The following is a 19,875-nucleotide window of genomic DNA, read 5'->3' on the forward strand; positions in this document are numbered from 1 at the left end:
GAGAATCAGGCACAAAACTCCTAGAAAGTGCATCAGCCTTCACGTTCTTTGAACCAGGCAGGTACGAGACCACAAAGTCAAAACGGGAGAAAAACAACGACCAACGGGCCTGTCTAGGATTCAGGCGCTTGGCAGACTCGAGGTAAATCAGATTTTTATGATCAGTCAAGACCACCACACGATGTCTAGCTCCCTCGAGCCAATGTCGCCACTCCTCAAATGCCCACTTCATGGCCAACAACTCCCGATTACCAACATCGTAGTTCCGCTCAGCAGGCAAAAATTTCCTTGAAAAGAAGGCGCATGGCTTCATCACGGAGCCATCAGAACTTTTCTGCGACAAAACAGCCCCTGCACCAATTTCAGAAGCATCAACTTCAACCTGGAAGGGAAGAGAGACATCCGGCTGGCACAAGACTGGCGCTGAAGTAAACCGACGCTTCAGCTCCCGAAAGGCCTCCACGGCCGCAGGAGACCAATTCGCAACATCAGAACCCTTCTTGGTCATATCCGTCAAAGGTTTAACCACGCTGGAGAAATTAGCGATAAAACGACGGTAAAAATTAGCAAAGCCCAAGAACTTCTGCAGGCTCTTAACAGACGTGGGCTGAGTCCAGTCATGAATGGCACGGACCTTAACTGGGTCCATCTCCACAGTAGAAGGGGAAAAAATAAAACCTAAAAAAGAAACCTTCTGTACCCCAAAGATACATTTTGAACCCTTCACAAATAGAGCATTCTCCCGCAAAACCTGAAACACCATCCTGACCTGGTTCACATGGGACTCCCAATCATCAGAAAAAACCAAAATATCATCCAGATAAATAATCATAAATTTATCCAGATATTTCCGGAAGATGTCATGCATGAAGGACTGAAACACAGAAGGAGCATTAGATAATCCGAAAGGCATCACCAGGTACTCAAAATGACCCTCAGGCGTATTAAATGCCGTTTTCCATTCATCTCCCTGCTTTATGCGCACAAGGTTATACGCACCACGAAGATCTATCTTGGTGAACCAACTGGATCCCTTAATCCGAGCAAACAAATCAGACAACAATTACTGTTGTGAACTGTGTTTCTGGGCTCCCTCTGGTGGTCACTAACGGTATTGTGTTAGGTATGTCTTGTTGCAGGCCTGAGCTCCAGCTGTGTCGTTAAGCAGCGGGTGTTTCCTATTTGAGTCTCCTCTGGACTCAGTCTCTTGCCTGGCATCGTTGTATCCAGACCTATTTGGTCTCCTCCGGATTCCTTTCAGTCTGCCTCATGCAAGAAAAGCTAAGTCTGTTTTGTACAATTTGGATCGTTTGCATTATTCAGTGTTTTTGTCCAGCTTGCTTTACATTTGATTTTTGACTCGCTGGAAGCTCTAGGGGGCTGATATTACTGTTGTGAACTGTGTTTCTGGGCTCCCTCTGGTGGTCACTAACGGTATTGTGTTAGGTATGTCTTGTTGCAGGCCTGAGCTCCAGCTGTGTCGTTAAGCAGCGGGTGTTTCCTATTTGAGTCTCCTCTGGACTCAGTCTCTTGCCTGGCATCGTTGTATCCAGACCTATTTGGTCTCCTCCGGATTCCTTTCAGTCTGCCTCATGCAAGAAAAGCTAAGTCTGTTTTGTACAATTTGGATCGTTTGCATTATTCAGTGTTTTTGTCCAGCTTGCTTTACATTTGATTTTTGACTCGCTGGAAGCTCTAGGGGGCTGATATTACTGTTGTGAACTGTGTTTCTGGGCTCCCTCTGGTGGTCACTAACGGTATTGTGTTAGGTATGTCTTGTTGCAGGCCTGAGCTCCAGCTGTGTCGTTAAGCAGCGGGTGTTTCCTATTTGAGTCTCCTCTGGACTCAGTCTCTTGCCTGGCATCGTTGTATCCAGACCTATTTGGTCTCCTCCGGATTCCTTTCAGTCTGCCTCATGCAAGAAAAGCTAAGTCTGTTTTGTACAATTTGGATCGTTTGCATTATTCAGTGTTTTTGTCCAGCTTGCTTTACATTTGATTTTTGACTCGCTGGAAGCTTTAGGGGGCTGATATTCTCCCTCCACACCGTCAGTCGGTGTGGGGGTTCTTGAATGTTCAGCATGGATGTTTTGTAGGGTTTTCTGCTAACCGCATAGTCCACTATCTATTTTCTGCTATCTAGACTATTGGGCCTCACTTTGCTGAATCTAGTTCATCTCTACGTTTGTGTTTTCCTCTTGCCTCACCGTTATTATTTGTTGGGGGCTTTCTATATCTTTGGGGTTCAATTTCTCTGGAGGCAAGCGAGGTCTTATTTTTTCCCTCTAGGGGTAGTCAGTTCTCCGGCTGGCTCGAGACGTCTAGAACCAACGTAGGCACGTTCACCGGCTACTTTTAGTTGTTTGTGTCAGGATCAGGTATGTGGTTAGTCCAGTTTCCACCTCCCTAGAGCAGTATTTATATTTTTGCTATCTTGCCGGAATATCAGAGATCCTCTGCCATTGGGATCATAACAGAATGCCAGGCCAAAAGAAAATGTTTAATGCATCGCAGAAGCGGGATTAAAAAGAAGTTCTGAGTTTGTTTTTTTTTGCTGCAGTTTGCCTAGCTTCTTCCATCCCCTTTTTCTCTGAGTGGCTGAAACTCTGCTGCAGATATGAATGTCCAGACTCTGACTTCTAGTGTGGATCAGCTTGCTGCTAGGGTGCAAAGCATTCAGGATTTTGTTATCCATAGCCCTATGTCTGAACCAAAAATACCGTTAGTGACCACCAGAGGGAGCCCAGAAACACAGTTCACAACAGCTGAGCTGGACTCAGTGAGGGGAATGTTATGTCCGATAAATAGTCTACACATTCAGGAACACCAAAACCACTACCAGACTTGTATAAAAATTTATAGTAATCGTGAAAACACTGGAGAATCTCCTCAGTAGAGGATACCAATGAACCATCAAGGGCCCGGATCTGTAATACTGTATTAGAGGTGTTATGTTGGAGTACTAAAAAAGCCAATAGTTTACTGGCCTGGTTCCCCAATTCGAAATAGGATTGACGGGTAAAGAATAATTTGCGTTTTGATTTAGTGTCTATATGTTGGGTATATAACCTTTGGGAAGTGAGCCATGCCACCCTGTTGCCACTAGTTTGATTGGTTACATAGGCGGCCTCGGATTCCTTCAGCCGTCGCTCCATCTCGTCATCCTCTCCCGCCGTCATCCTTTTAATATAAGAAATTGTGGAAGACAGACATCCCCTTAGATATGCTTTTAGAGTATCCCAAAACAGACTAAGATTTGAGGGGTCTGGGTGGGTAAAGATAAAGCAGTTCAGCTGATCCACCGTTCTATCGCTAGAATCTATTAATTTCAACCAGAAGGGATTCAATTTCCAGGGTATAGTATTATTTGACTGACCGTATTTAAGTTTAAGAATAACTGGACTGTGGTTCGATATCCCCCTATTGCCATGCTCAACACTATCCACCCATAATGCCAGGTCACTAGATCCAAATATATAGTCTATACGAGATAGAGACCGCCTAGTTGACAAGTGGCAAGTGTAATCCCTCATCTCAGGGTGACGTATTCTCCATAGGTCCAGCCATCCGCTACCATTCATAAACAGTGCCAATTGAGAGGGGGATTGAGGAGGAGGCCCCCCAGACATCCCGTCGTCCAGTCTCAATCTATCTAAGGAATTATCCATGACCAAGTTAAAATCTCCCATACAAATAATACTAGCATCAGGATAATTTAGGGAGAATCCCATTGCCATGCGGAGAACCGATATATTAGCCGGGGGTGGGTTATAGACGCACAGTATCACTTATTCCCGCGTGTTAATAAAGGCGTGTACAAAAACAAAGCGACCTTCGGGATCTCGTCGTGCACCATCTAACACTTCTATGGATTAGCAGAGAGACCCCTCTTGAATAGCTGGTATGAAATGCGTGAAGGGACCACTGCACCCATGGCTTTTGTGTACATTTAGCTGTGTCTCTGGTCAGATGTGTCTCTACAAGTGCTACAACATGGGGATGGTACCGTTTAATCTGTGAAAATACCTTGATTTTTTTACGGGGAGTCTTAATACCCCGTATATTCCACGTCATGCATATAATCTCAGACCCCATATCTACACTTAAGAAAAGGAATAATATACACCATAACTCGTGTAGAGATCAGGGACACCACGCAGAGCACAGAATTATCAATGGCGACTATCAAACATATCAAACAGTCAAAACTGGTGTAAAAACCCAAACAAAACAAAGCTTGAACAGTGGAGGAGTATAATCCTACACTCCTACAGTCAAATAGAAAAGGGGATACCCTCACTGGAATCAGCGTTCGGTATTGTTGATAAGCTCAACACCTGTACGGAGAGCTCCATTTTGTGTTGCCATTAGATAAGGAAGATTGCTCAGGAGTCCGGCACATTAGACACCTTGTATGTTCGTAACCATTCGGTTACCTCCGCCGGATCTGTAAAAAACAAGGAAGAGCCTTCATGTACAATGCGGAGTCGAGCTGGGTAAAGCATGGAATAAATGATGTTTTTATCCCTGAGCCGCTTCTTAACTTCCACAAATCGAACTCGCTGTTTTTGGAGCTCCATGGAGAAATCCGGGAAAATTGATAGTGTTGTTGAATTTAATAGGGCCCTTCTGCCTCCCCAGGCGGAGTATCGCATCTCTGTCTATGCAGTTAAGAAGACGCGCCAAAAAGGGCCGGGGTGGAGTTCCGGGGGGAAGAAGCCTCGTTGGAACCCTATGGGCCCTCTCCACAGAAAATGTTGAGGAGAATCCATCTCCCAGGGAGGTTTTAAGCCAATCCTCTAGGAATTGCTCAGGTTGCTGACCCTCCGAGCGCTCCGGCAGGCCAATAATTCGAATGTTATTACGGCGCAGTCTATTTTCCAGGTCGTCTGCTTTTTGTTTCCAGGCATTCTCGAACCCGGCGGCTTTTGACAGTTTAGTTTCCATAGGGGTGATGGTGTCTTCTATCTGAGACACTCTTGTTTCAACCTTCGAAATACGCCCTCTCATAGCTTGCATATCATGTCGTAAAAGACCCACTTCAGTATGTACGTCTTCTATTTTCTCAGTAAGAGAAGATCTGGTGAGGGATATGGCCTGCATCAGTTGCTCAGACGCTCGTTTAAGCGTCAGTTCGCCCTCTTCTCCCTCCTCATTATTGTCAGAAAGACGATTTTTGCGTTGGTTCTGCGTGGGATTATTTCTGAGAGTGCGTACATTATCAGAGGCGTCTTCTCTGGCATATTTCTTTAATTTATCAGCAGCCCCCGCTCCTTTGGAATGCTGCATGGCGGTCAGCAGAAGGACCCTTCAGAAGGATCACACGTACAGTTATAGCTGGTCTATTCCCCAACAGCTGACCCGGCAAAGTTAAATAGTGGAATAGATCCTAGGGAGATCACCAGCCAGATAAGGGGATTATCAGATATTCATAGAAGCAGCAGCTCAGGATTCACCCAGGCACTATGCCTCAGAGCAGCCCACAGCTTCCACAGGCAGAACAGCAGGGAGGGAGGGGTTAATCCCTCCAAAGTTTATGGCACAGACAGGAGCTTGTCAGATAAGGGGGGTGCAAGGCCCAATCTTCCACGGCACACACCGCACCACCCCTCTATTATTTCAGCGATGTGCTCACCTCCTGAGTTGTACCGCGGTCATGCTGTATAGCGCCGCTCTCCTTACTGCTGGAGAGCGCGTTGCAGTGATGGCTGCCGTCTCCCCAGGCGCCGCCCGCTGCCTCAGACCCAGCACCTGTATTTCAGCGTTCCACAGCGCTCCCGCTTCAGTATCTGCCGCCTCCAGGGGGAATGCACCTGGCTCCTGTAACCGCCGGCGCTGTGTCCTGCTTGCTGGAACACGCGCCCCAAGATGGCCGCTGCAGTCCAGGGATTTTACCGCCCGTCCAGGCCACTTCCCCGCCCGACGTCTCAGGGCTCCGAAACTGCCACTTCCGGGGATCGCCGGTCTCCTGAGGTCCTAAGAGCACCGTTCCAGCCGGTGCAGTCGGTGAGTCAGGGGGATTTATGGCAGGATTAGGTTCAGGATGACCGGAGCTCTCACGAGGTGCGTCCTCTCTCCTGGACTACATAGCCACGCCCCCAGACAATGTCATAATTGTTACCCAAAAAAAAAATATATGCTGACGCTGCATGGAACTAATATGGTATTATACTCTAGAGCTGCACTCACAATTCTGCTTATCAGAAACTATTTACAAGCTTGTCAATCATGACCCCTTAACAGGTTAGCTGAGCTCTTCTGAGGGGCAGATGTTTCCTTCCTACGTGCTGACTTCTGCCTTCTTCCTTCCTCTGTATAAGCATAAAATATATAAGAGTGCAGCTCTCAGAAAAAAGGGGCTTGTGGACTGGAATGATGGTGGCAATGTGACATTGATCTGCTCTTGCCCTCAAGCAGGTGATGACTCGCAATAATATCTGTAATGCGCTGTGGAATTAATGGCGCTATATAAGTGAGTAAAATAAATGAATAAATAACTAAATAATAAATAGGCTCCTCACAATTGTGTCACAAGAAGTTGAATTTTGGGGGCCATGGGCAGTGGCGTAACTACAAAGTTATGGGCCCCGGTGCGAACTTCCAAATGGGCCCCCCCCCCACCCCACCTTCCCCTAGATACGCCTCGGACTGTTGCAGGAATCTCCTGCACTGCAACATGGTGTTGGGTGCCAGCACAGCCCGCACAGTGGTATATCCAGCACAGCCCGCACAGTGGTATATCCAGCACAGCCCGCACAGTGGTATATCCAGCACAGCCCGCACAGTGGTATATAGAGCACAGCCCGCACAGTGGTATATAGAGCACAGCCCGCACAGTGGTATATCCAGCACAGCCCGCACAGTGGTATATCCAGCACAGCCCGCACAGTGGTATATCCAGCACAGGCCGCACAGTGGTATATCCAGCACAGCCCGCACAGTGGTATATCCAGCACAGCCCGCACAGTGGTATATAGAGCACAGCCCGCACAGTGGTATATAGAGCACAGCCCGCACAGTGGTATATCCAGCACAGCCCACACAGTGGTATATCCAGCACAGCCCGCACAGGGGTATATAGAGCACAGCCAACACAGTGGTATATCCAGCACAGCCCGCACAGTGGTATATCCAGCACAGCCCGCACAGTGGTATATCCAGCACAGCCCGCACAGTGGTATATCCAGCACAGCCCGCACAGTGGTATATCCAGCACAGCCCGCACAGTGGTATATAGAGCACAGCCCGCACAGTGGTATATAGAGCACAGCCCGCACAGTGGTATATCGAGCACAGCCCACACAGGGGTATATAGAGCACAGCCAACACAGTGGTATATCCAGCACAGCCCGCACAGGGGTATATAGAGCACAGCCCGCACAGGGATATATAGAGCACAGCCCGCACAGGGATATATAGAGCACAGCCCACACAGGGGTATATAGAGCACAGCCCGCACAGGGATATATAGAGCACAGCCCACACAGGGGTATATAGAGCACAGCCCGCACAGGGATATATAGAGCACAGCCCACACAGGGGTATATAGAGCACAGCCCGCACAGGGATATATAGAGCACAGCCCACACAGGGGTATATAGAGCACAGCCCGCACAGGGATATATAGAGCACAGCCCACACAGGGGTATATAGAGCACAGCCCTCACAGGGATATATAGAGCACAGCCCGCACAGGGATATATACAGCACAGCCCGCACAGGGGTATATAGAGCACAGCCCACATCTCATCCCCCCCCCCCCCCCGATAATGGCCCCACAGTCCAGTTAAAATGAAAAAAAAAAAAAACTCTCCTCACCTTTCCTTTTGCCCGCGCTGCTCCCGGCGGCTGCAGTCTGCCCAGGACACAGCAGGTGCGCGATGATATGACGTCATCGCGCACCCGCAGTGTACTGTCAGAGGCAGAGCGGGGAATGATGGGAGAGGGAGAGTCAGGTGACGCTCTCTCCTCCATCATTGCATTGAACTGTACCGGTGTCATAGACGCCGGAATAGTTAAATGCGGCGGCGGCGGCACTGGCGGGGGGCGGAACAGTGCAGCGGGCGGCCCACTACTGGCACCGGCTCTTCTGGCATTTGCCAGAAGTGCCCGATGGCCAGTCCGGCCCCGCAGGTCAGGGGCCGGCCCTGGGCCCCTGACCTGCGGGGCCCGGTCGCAATGGCGACCGCGGTAGTTACGCCCCTGGCCATGGGTAAAAACTACCCCATGAAACCACTTTGATGCCATGGACACTATTGACTGCAGCATCTAAGGGTTTGAAGGGGGTTCTCCAAAAAATGTAATAAAATAAATACACATTTAAATATTAAATATTTTTCTAAATACTTTTATTAATCAAACAATTATTCTTTATCTACTGCACTCTGCCAGGATTCCAATATGGCAACTGCTATCAATCAAACCCCATCCTAGAGTTCAGAAGACAGCAGGACAGACTGATTTAGGCACGAGACAGAGGCACTAAACCTGTCAGGCTGACTGAGGGGGAAGTTCATTCTAAGTCAGCTAAAGAAAGGTGTTCATCTTCTCCTTTAGTCCGACTCCTCTCATGTCCTGTCAGGCTGACCGAGAGGGATGTTCATTCTCAGCTAAAGAAATATGTTTATCTTCTCCTTTAATCCGGCTCCACTCAGTGTCCTGTCAGGTTGACTGAGAGGGATGTTCAATCTCAGCTAAAAAAAGAAGTTCATCTTCTCCTTTAGTCGTCCGACTCCACTCATATCCTGTCAGGCTGACTGAGAGGGATGTTCAATCTCAGCTAAAAAAAGGAGTTCATCTTCTCCTTTAGTCCGACTCCACTCATATCCTGTCAGGTTGACCGAGAGGGATACTCATTCTCAGTCAGCTAAAGAAAGGTGTTCATCTTCTCCTTAAGTCCAACTCCACTCATGTCCTGTCAGGTTGACCGAGAGGGATACTCATTCTCAGTCAGCTAAAGAAAGGTGTTCATCTTCTCCTTAAGTCCAACTCCACTCATGTCCTGTCAGGTTGACTGAACAGAGGAATGTGCGTTCATGATGCCAGATGCTGCTCTGACCTGTGTCTCCTTGCTTCACACAGCCCGTACTACTGTTTTCCTAAACTCTAGGACAGGTTGCGATTAATGGTAGTTGCCATCTTAAAATCCTGACATAAAGGTATTTAGAGAAATGTTCAATATATAAATGTGTATTATTTTTTTTTGTAAATTTCTCAGAGAACCCCTTTACACCATCACAATTAAAGCTAGCCCATATGTCAGACGTTTCAGACAGGTGTCAGTCGTGAATCACAGGTGGCAATAGTGACAGCCAGCTTAATTAAGATATTTAAAAAAGAAAAGAAAAAACACACAAAACACAATTGCTGTTTATTTTTTTAAACCTTACCCCACCCTCCACAAAAAAAAAAAAAGAGAAAAAAACTTCTCATATTCACCTGACAACAGATCTCACTTCCTCCAGTTCTTTAACGGAGACTAAATCAGTTTTGTTGATGATTATTACATCCGCCAGCGCCACTTGCCTGCAGTAAGAAAAAAGACAATGGCTAAGTGTGTTTTGTGTGTTTTTTTTTTCATTAATAATGGCACAGCATTGGCTCCTGATGAGCAGCTTACATGGTAAATGAAAAACTAGAAAATAACGTTTGGCGGACAACTTTGCCCAGAATAAGGCTACGTTCACATTTGCGGCCAGCGCCGCAGCGTCGGGCGCCGCAGCGGCGCCGCATGCGTCATGCTCCCCTATATTTAACATGGGGGCGCATGGACATGCGGCGCACTTGCGTTTTGCGCCGCATGCGTCGCTGCGGCGCCCGCGTCCAGGCGCAGAGGACGCAGCAAGTTGCATTTTTGCTGCGTCCAAATTCAATGAAAAAAACGACGCATGCGGCGCAAAACGCAGCGTTGTGCATGCGTTTTGCTGCGTTTTTGTTTGCGTTGTGCGCTGCGGCGCCGACGCTGGGGCGCACAACGCAAATGTGAACGTAGCCTAAAGGTACCTTCACACGAAGCGACGCTGCAGCGATAGCGACAACGATGTCGATCGCTGCAGCGTCGCTGTTTGGTCGCTGGAGAGCTGTCACACAGACCGCTCTCCAGCGATCAACTATGCCGAGGTCCCCTGGTAACCAGGGTAAACATCGGGTAACTAAGCGCAGGGCCGCGCTTAGTAACCCGATGTTTACCCTGGTTACCAGCGTAAAATCTAAAAAAAACAAACAGCACATACTTACATTCACGTCCCCCTGCGTCCACTTCCTGACTGACTGAGCGCCGTACAGTGAGAGCAGAGCGGTGACGTCACCGCTGTGCTGCTTTCACTTTCACTTTGCGGCGCTGAGTCAGAGGAGGAAGCAGACTGCAGGGGACGCAATGTGAGTATGTGCTGTTTGGTTTTTTTACATTTTACGCTAGTAACCAGGGTAAACATCGGGTAACTAAGCGCGGCCCTGCGCTTAGTAACCCGATGTTTACCCTGGTTACCAGTGTAAAATATCGCTGGTATCGTTGCTTTTGCTTTCAAACACAACGATACACAGCGATCGGACGACCAAATAAAGTTCTGGACTTTATTCAGCGACCAGCGACATCACAGCAGGATCCTGATCGCTGCTGCGTGTCAAACGAAACGATATCGCTAGCGAGGACGCTGCAACGTCACGGATTGCTAGCGATATCGTTATAATGTCGTTTCGTGTGAAGGTACCTTAAGTGTGTTGTACCTGTCAGTCAGGGGTCACTATCCATACTGGTTTCCCCTTGTAACAACATACTATGAGCCAGACTCAGTATTTGCATTTTTTTTTCTTTCAAGTGACCTTTTCTGTATTGTTGATTTTACTATTTTTGCACCAAATTCTTAAGAATGGTGCACGTGGCTTGTGGATTTTGTACAAAATCAAAAGTGCCCTTTATTTTTGTCTTTTACCTTGTTTGCACCTTTTTAACAGCACATTCCTTTATAATGTTGCAAAATTTTCGCAAACACTTCAGGTATACATAAAAACTCTATGGGTGGTACGGGGGTGAGGGGGAATGGTGTACATTGTCACAAAATTGTGACTTTTTTTAAAAAAGTCTCAATCAATGAATCTTTCGCAAAACAAAGGGGAAAAAAACATGGTAAAAACATACCAAATTGACTTAGAAGAAGAGCAAATTAAATGAAAAATGTGGTGCAAATGAAAAACAGGCTAAACATACAAAAGTAAAGGAGCAAATACAATAATAAATAGGCCCTATCTTTCCAGGTCAGAGAGTCAAAATGAGTTCATGCCACAGCACAAGTAAAGCCAGGCTTGCATGTGGCATGAGATGGCACACTGACAGCATCCCGGTGTCCTCTCCGAAGGGGCAATTCCCATCTTACGGAGAATGAATGGCATATCCACAGACACCAATGCAGGTCCCATCTATAAGGTAGCCTTCTTTTGCTGATAACTGGCTTTCTTATGCTTCGGCTGATTACTTTCAGAGTTTAGTTACTCTTTAGGATAAGGCTGAATCACTTACCTTGCAGCTTCATTTATAAGATCATCTGCTTTCTCTTCAAGTAGGTGCTTTAAAAAAAAAGATAAAGAGGCAATTTCTGAATTTTTTATTAAAATAGTGTCCAAGAACAAACCTAACAGGTAGTATGTTAATGAAGTGACCACCTTTATCCAAAAAACTGGTGCTAACCCTCATGTCCTTGAGGAGCACAGGTATGACCTGCGAATGCGGCCTAGCTGCTCGGTAGTGTAAGGAGGTAGGAGGGTCTGAAACATTATTATAACTGGTCAACACTGCAGATTTTTTTACTCTCTCAAAAAGTAAACTATTTCTTCTAATCCTTCATCTCCAAGCATGTAAATGACCAAATATTCATCTTAGCAATCGCTGAAAGTTCTCATTGAAATATTCATTGTAAATTCAGTATTTGTTTGATTAAAGGGACTCTACCACCAACTTTTTGCCTCCTAATCTGAAAGTAGAGACAGAGACGCTGTTTCCAGCGATGTGTCACTTACTCGGCTGCTTGCTGTAGTTTTCATAAAATCACTGGTTTATCAGCAAGAGATTATCACTTGAGTACTAGTAAACCTGCTACTATGCAGTTCTCCATATTCATGAGCTCTATACGAGTTATAACCCCGCGCCCACCAATGATTGGCAGCTTTCAGTCTATAGAGTGCACACACAAAGATGCCAATCAGTGGTGTGGGCGGGGTTATATAGAGCTCAGCATACAGAGAAGCCAGCAGTCTAGTAAGTTATATATCTCTGGAATCAGGCTCTCTGCCCCTACATTATGCTGCTCTTTGATGGGATAGCAAAACCTCAGAATCCCTTTAAAAGGTTTGATATTGATAACCTATCCTAGGAGAGAGTGAAGAATATTGGATCGGTGGGGGACAGCCAACTACTGAGCTACCAAGGGACTGGGGATCAGCGGGACCCATGGCCAAGCAAACTGTTACACACGCAGGTGGCACATGTAGTTTCACAGATCCACTGTGCCACGGGGCCGGATTTACCTAGGAGTGTAGCTAAGTGGCTACCAGGTGTTCACTGGAGATCCTGATGGTGGAACTTAGTAATCTGAACGGAGCCCTAGTCCTATCTGTGTCTGCGTACCTAACCACGGGGGTCAGCAGCTGCAGTATCGGGGACTGCCTAGGAGTGGTACCTGCAGCCAAGTCTGACTCCACCATCAGGAGCTCCAGTGAACAACTGGTAGGCGCTTATCTACGCCCCTCCTAGGTAATCCCGGCCCCGTGGCACAGTGGGTCCACAAAACTAGGTGCACCACCTGCGTGCGTAGCAACCGCCACATCAGGTGTAAAGGTTGCAAGCCCTTTTGGCTCTTGAGATTGCGTACATTTGACTATAATATACTGGTTTATTAGCATGCATACAAAGGCTACCACATGAGCTCTTTACACTTTGTATAACATTTACACATTCATATACACTAAAGGCCCCTTTGTAATTGTTCCAGAAAATTAAGTATTTCTCCCAGACAATTATGCCATTTACACATGTTTTGTTATACATATGTTTATTTACTTGGTGTGTATTGAAACAACACAAAAAAACAGAAAAAAAGTCAAACTGGACATAATTTCACACACAACCCCCAAAATTGTTGCCACCCAAAACTTAATATTTGGTTTGCCTACCCTTTAGAATAAATAACTGCTATCAATCGCTACCTATAACCACCAACAAGCTTCTTACACCTCTCAGCTGGAATTCTGGACCACTCCTTCTGTAAATTGCTCCAGGTGTCTCATACAATGGGGAAAATAAATATTTGATACACTGCCGATTTTGCAAGTTTTCCATCTAAAAGAATAGAGAGGGCTGTAATTTTTATCATAGGTGCACTTCAACTGTGAGAGACAGAATGTAAAAATAAAAACCAGAAAATCACATTGTAGGATTTTTAAATAATTAAATAGCATTTTATTCCATGAAATAAGTATTTGATCACCTACCAACCAGCAAGAATTCTGGCTCTCACAGACATGTTAGTTTTGATTTAAGAAGCCCTCCTACTCTGCACTCATTACCTGTATTAATTGCACCTGTTTGAACTTGTTACCTCTATGAAAGACACCTGACCACATACACAATGAATCACACTACAACCTCTCCACCATGGCCAATACCAAAGAACTGTCTAAGGACACCAGGGACAAAATTGTAGATAGACTTGCGCAAGGCTGGGATGGACCACAGGACAAGCAACTTGGTGAGAAGGCAACAATTGTTGGCAAAATTATTAGAAAATGGAAGAAACACAAGATGACTGTCAATCTTCCTTGGTCTGGTGCTCCATGCATGATCTCGCTTTGTGGGGTAAGGATGATTCAGAGAAAGGTCAGGAATCAGCTCAGAACTACACAGGAGGAATTGTCAAGGACCTGAAGAGAGTTGGGACAACAGTCTCAAACATTACCGTTAGTAACACACTACACTGTCATGGATTAAAACCCTGCAGGGCACGCAAGGTCCCCCTGCTCACGCCAGCACATGTCCAGGCACGTTTGAAGTTTGCAAATGACCATCTAGATCAGACCTGGGCAAAGTGCAGACCGAAACAGCTGTGGGGCTGAAAACCTGAGGTCCACGGGTCGCACCGTGCCCGCCCGCTCACTGTCTCCAGCAGTCAGCACTGTTGGAGGAGGGGCCTCCGGCCACTTCCTCCACCAATCAGTGTGTGAAACAGCGGATGCGATGACGTCATGTTATCGTGTCAGCTGTGTACCGCCGGAGAGTCAGGCTATGTGCACACATTGCGGAAAGGTGTGCGGATTTGTCCACACTGTTTTTGCAAAATCCGCAGGTAAACCACACTGCGGATTACCCATGGATTTGCCGCGTATTTTGTGCAGATTCCACCTGCAGTTTTACGCCTGCGGATTCCTATTATGGAGCAGGTGTAAACCGCTGCGGAATCCGCACAAAGAATTGACATGCTGCGGAATAAACAACGCAGAGTTTCCGCGCATTTTTTTCCGCAGCATGTGCACTGCGGATTTGGTTTTCCATAGGTTTACATGGTACTGTACAACACATGGAAAACAGCTGCAGATCCGCAGCGGCCAATCCGCTGCGAAATCTGCAACGTGTGCATATAGCCTCAGTGCATCGGAGACAGCAACAGAAGCAGAAGCAGGGCACCTGGGAAAGGGACTGAGGTGAGTATGTAGTGTTTTTTTTTATCATGTGTATGAACATGGGGATTCTATGGGGGTGAACATGGGGATTCTATGGTGGTGAACATGGGGATTCTATGGGGTGAACATGGGAATTCTTTGGTGGTGAACATGGGGTTCTATGGGGTGAACATGGGGATTCAATGGGGGTGAACATGGGGATTCAATGGGGGTGAACATGGGGATTCAATGGGGGTGAACATGGGGATTTTATGGGGTGAACATGGGGATTCTATGGGGTGAACATGGGGGTGAACATGGGGATTCAATGGGGGTGAACATGGGGATTCTATGGGGTGAACATGGGGATTCTATGGGGTGAACATGGGGATTCTATGGGGTGAAAATGGGGATTCTATGGGGTTGAACATGGGGATTCTATGGGGTGAACATGTGGATTCTTTGGGGTGAACATGTGGATTCTTTGGGGTGAACATGGGGATTCTATGGGGTGAACATGGGGATTCTATGGGGTGAACATGGGGATTCTATGGGGGTGAACATGGGGTTTCTATGGTGGTGAACATGGGGTTTCTATGGGGGTGACATGCTGCACATGGGGAGGCTATGGGGGTGTCATGCTGCACACGGGGAGGTTATGGGGGTGTCACTCTGCACACGGAGAGGCTATGGGGGTGTCATGCTGCAAACAGGGAGGCTATGGGGGTGTCATGCTGCACATGGGGAGGCTATGGGGGTTTCATGCTGCACATGGGGAGGCTATGGGGGTGACATGCTCCACATGGTGAGGACATGGGAAGGCTGTATAGTGTCATGCAATATATGGGGAGGCTGTGTGGGGCTCATGCCGTATATAGGGAGGCTGTGTGGGGTTCATGCCATATATAGGGAGGCTGTGTGGGGCTCATGCAGTATACAGGGAGGCTGTGTTGGGCTCATGCCATATCTAGGGAGGCTGTGTGGGGCTCATGCCGTATATAGGGAGGATGTGTGGGGCTCATGCCGTATATAGGGAGGCTGTTTGGGGCTCGTGCCATATATAGGGAGGCTGTGTGGGGCCACCCCTCTTGCCCACCCTTGATTTAGATGATCCAGAGGAGGCATGGGAGAAGGTCATGTGGTCAGATAGAACTTTTTGCTATCAACTCCACTCGCTGTGTTTGGAGGAAGAAGAAGCATAACTACAACCCTAAATACACTATCTCAACCGTGAAGCATGGTGAGGAAAACATTATACTTTGGGGATGCTTTTCTGCAAAGAAGACGGGACGACTGCACCGCATCGAAAGGAGGAAGGAAGGGTTCATGTATCTCAAGATTTTGTCCAAAAACCTCCTTCTCTCAGTAAGGCTTCTTTTACACTTACCGTGGTTTTGCGTCCCATTTTTGCATCCCCAATAGATTTCTATAGGGCTGCAATAATTCCAGGCAGCGCCATACGCCATTTGGCAGTGAAAAAATATCGAGCCTGCTCAATCTTTTTTCATGGCTTACAGACACGGCCCCCATTGAAAATCAATGGGGCTGCAAAAACAACGAAAGCTTGTTTTTGCAGTGCACCGTGTCTTCTGGTTTTGTGGAATGCCTTTTTTTTCACAATACTTTTTCCACAGTATTGGAAACCCGGAAAACGGCGATCCGCAAGTTTTTTGAAGTCCGTTATTGCGGCAGACCCTGAAAATTGTGGCGATAGGGCCCGCAATAATGGGCCGCAAAAAACACGGTAAGTGTAAAAGAAGCCTAAGAGCACTGAAGATGGGTTATGGCTGGGTCTTCCACCATGACAATGACCCGAAACACACAGACAGGACAACGAAGGAGTGGCTCCATAAGAAGCATTTCAAGGTCCTGGAGTGGCCTAGCCAGTCTCCAGACCTGGACCCAATAGAAAATCTTTGGAGGGACCTGAAACTCAATGTTGTCCAGCGACAGTCCTGAAACCTGAAAGATCTGGAGAAGGTCTGTATAGAGGAATGCGCCAAAATCCTTGTTGCAGTGTGTGCAAACATGGACAAGAACTACAGGAAACGTCTGACCTCTGTAATTGCAAAAAAATGCTTCTGTACCAAATATTAAGTTCTGTTTTTCTTTTGTATCGAATACCTATATATCATGCAATAAAATGTAAATTAATTGCGTAAAAAACATTCAATGTGATTTTCTGCATTTTTTAAAGATTCTGTCTCTCACAGTTGAAGTGTACCCTACGATAAAAATTACAGACCTCTCCATTTTTTGTAGGTGAAAAAACTTGCAAAATTGGCAGTGTATCAAACACTTATTTTCCCCACTGTATTGGAAGGGTGCCTTCTCCCAACTGGAATTTTAAGATCTCTGTATAAGGATTTATATCCAGACTCATTTCTGGCCACTTCAGAACTCTCCAGCGCTTTGTTTCCATCCATTTCGGTGCTTCTTGAAGTTTTTTGAGGTCATTGTCTGCTGGAAGACCCATGACCTAGGACACAAACCCAGCTTTCTGACACTGGGCACTACACTGCGACCTGAAATCCGTCTGTAATCTTCAAAGTTCATGATGCCTTGCACGCAGTTAAGGCACCCAATGCCATAGGAAGCAAAACAACCCCAAAGCATCGTTGAACCTCCACCATATTTGACTGTAGGTGCTGTGTTTTTTCTTTGTGCTTAACCAAAAATCTCTGTCTTGGTGTCATCTTTCTACAAGATGCTTTCTACGAAGGCTTTTGGCAAACTGCAGTCTAGTTTTTTATGTGTGTGTCAGCTGTGGTGTCCTCCTCGATCTCATGTCATAGCATTTAATTTCATAAACTTTTTGACAGAATGTTTGCGCTGACACTAATGCACCCTGAGCCTGTAGGACAGCTTGAATTCCTTTAGAACGTGATTGGGGCTGCTTATTCACCATCTGGCCTAAACTGTGTTTCAACCTTTCAGGAATTTTTCTCTGCAGTTCACTCCAGGGAAGATTAGTTAAAGTGCCATGGGTTGTAAGCTTTTTTTATTAGGATGCACACCGTGGACAAAGGAACATCAAGATCTCTGGAGATGGAATTGTAACCTTGAGATTGTTGCTATTGTTTAACAATTTTGTCTCTCAAGTCCTCAGACAGTTCTCTTCTCCTTTTTCTGTTCTCCATGCTTAGTGTTGCACACAAAATGCAAAGATTGAGTATACTTCTCCCCTTTTTATCTGGTTTCAGGTGTGATTTTTATATTGCCCACAACTGTTACTTGTCACAGATAAGTTTGAACAAGCATCAAATACTTGAAACAAAATTGTTTAACCACAATTTTGGAAAGGTGGCAACAATTTAGCATGGCCCATGTTTGGGGTTTTGAGTGAACCTATGTCCAGTTTGCCCCCTTTTTTTTTAAGTCACAGTACACATAAAGGAAACAAAAAAGTGTAATTGAAATAATTTTCTGGGAGTAATACTTCATTTTCTGGAACAATTTCAAGGGTGCCAACACTTTCAGCCATGACTGTATGCCCTCTAATATAGTAGTCTTTTTCAATATTTTCTTTCCTAAATCTATTTGTGCAAAACTGGCTCCGAAGAATAGCATTTATCTGTCAACGAAAGAAAATAAAATATGTATATTTTGTACATGTCAAGTCTACTAAGAAGGCGACTGTCATGTCATGTTGTCCAATCATTTGTCCATGATGAGAAAATAAATATTTCAGATCCGTGGGTGACAGTCTCATTAGAGTGATAGCCCATGATATCAATTACCCCTTCAGTTTCAATTTAGCAATGTGCTGATATAGTGACGTCTCTCGGCGGAGCGGCCTGTGGTGAGCCAGGTCTGTGAAGCATGACACTCTTTAAATTGCTCTCTATTGTTCTACTGTCACTGCTTGTATTGGCTTGAAAGAAATCCAGTGATAGTCAGCTATTGAGGTCAAGGCATACAGCCAAAGGAATTGAACAAGTTAGCAAATCTACAGCAGGAAAGTGGAAAGTTACTTCTGTATGGCAGCTGAGCTTTGAGGATATCTATTCTGATGACAGAATTCCAATTTAGTCATGATTGATAGTTATAGGATCTGATGGGACTCAAGAGGCTGACACGGATGTTTACGTTTTAAGACTTATCTGTTACTGCTATTGTTTTTTCCACCCTGGCAATAATTACAGATTAACCTTACAAAGTATATTAAAATGTGATAAAAAAAACTATGGAAAAAAAAATACTCTTAAATGGTACTCATTTAGGGCGGGAGAACGGTCTTCCATCTCCCTGACTATTTTATATAATATATTCCTGTAAAGTACTGTTGAGGAAAAAAATTTGGCTCAATCTCATTTGACAGTCTGTGGCTAATGGTCCAAGCCCTGCAAACATCCGCTTACCTGCCGGTATACCCAGAACCTTATCTGATTTGTACATCATGCCACAACACTGAGGCCACGACGGGCCTACTAATCTAAAGAAGCGCCGGCATGCCGGCAAGTAGAAGGTTCACAGAGATCCAGGCTGGCAGCTACAAAATATCAACATGGCCACTGGACCAGGGTCTTGTGAATCCCACTGACAAGTGTAAAGCGTGATGAGGCTTCTCTGACCAAAATGACTTATTACTCACCTGGATTGCATATTTGGAGTCCACCACCGATATAATGCCTGTAGGAAGTGCAGACATACTTATATTTAAAAAATTGTAACCTGAAATGGTCATGATTTAACAAGACTGTAAACACCAGCACCATACGTCCATTTCTACAGGAAATGTTGACTCTTTACTAGATAGAATAGCACAGCAGGGAACGAAAGCAATGGGAACCTCACTGAATGAAGGGCGAACAGAGCCTAATCGTTCTGGTATCATGCGATTATATTGTAAGGTCCCATTCAGTTATGTACAGTCATGACTTGGTTTTCCCTTCTAACTCGAGCTATGAGTATGCCCAAACCCTCATGTTCGGCAGGCCTTCTCTAAAGCTGCAAGTAAAAGATTTCAAAATATTTGTGGTGTTCGCGAAAGGCAAAAACACAGTGGTACAAAAAAGTAAATGGAATTTTGTTTTCCCAGTATAAAAATGTACTTGCCAGCTTACCATTATAGCCCAAGTCGAAAAAGTTGCCTTGATTTTCAGCTACAATCTCCCGTCCCAAAAGGTCTCCTACAAGTATGTGTTTGACATGACAACATTTCCCGTGCAAGCATGTGAATGGAGCGGTGTATAGAGCGGCATGGATGATGCTTTTTTTATTTTATAAA

The 19,875-nt window shown here is 45.9% G+C and overlaps 1 protein-coding gene across 3 annotated transcripts in view; it reads right to left on the reverse strand.

Moving 5' to 3' along the window:
- The window catches only part of LOC143761275 (zinc-regulated GTPase metalloprotein activator 1B-like), a 179,042-nt gene that overhangs the window by 95,090 nt on the left and 64,077 nt on the right, over positions 1 to 19,875 (reverse strand). For all 3 annotated transcript variants that reach the window (XR_013212262.1, XM_077249092.1, XM_077249093.1), the window contains exons 7-9: positions 19,240 to 19,277; positions 11,515 to 11,561; positions 9,438 to 9,524 (exon numbers count right to left, since the gene is read on the reverse strand). Coding sequence is in view for 2 of the 3 variants with exons in the window: in XM_077249092.1 (XP_077105207.1) it covers positions 9,438 to 9,524; positions 11,515 to 11,561; positions 19,240 to 19,277 (172 nt within the window). In the remaining variant the exon portion in view is untranslated. The remainder of the gene's footprint in view (positions 1 to 9,437; positions 9,525 to 11,514; positions 11,562 to 19,239; positions 19,278 to 19,875) is intronic.

This window comes from Ranitomeya variabilis, chromosome 1, assembly GCF_051348905.1.
Source record: "Ranitomeya variabilis isolate aRanVar5 chromosome 1, aRanVar5.hap1, whole genome shotgun sequence".
Taxonomy (NCBI): Eukaryota; Metazoa; Chordata; class Amphibia; order Anura; family Dendrobatidae; genus Ranitomeya; species Ranitomeya variabilis.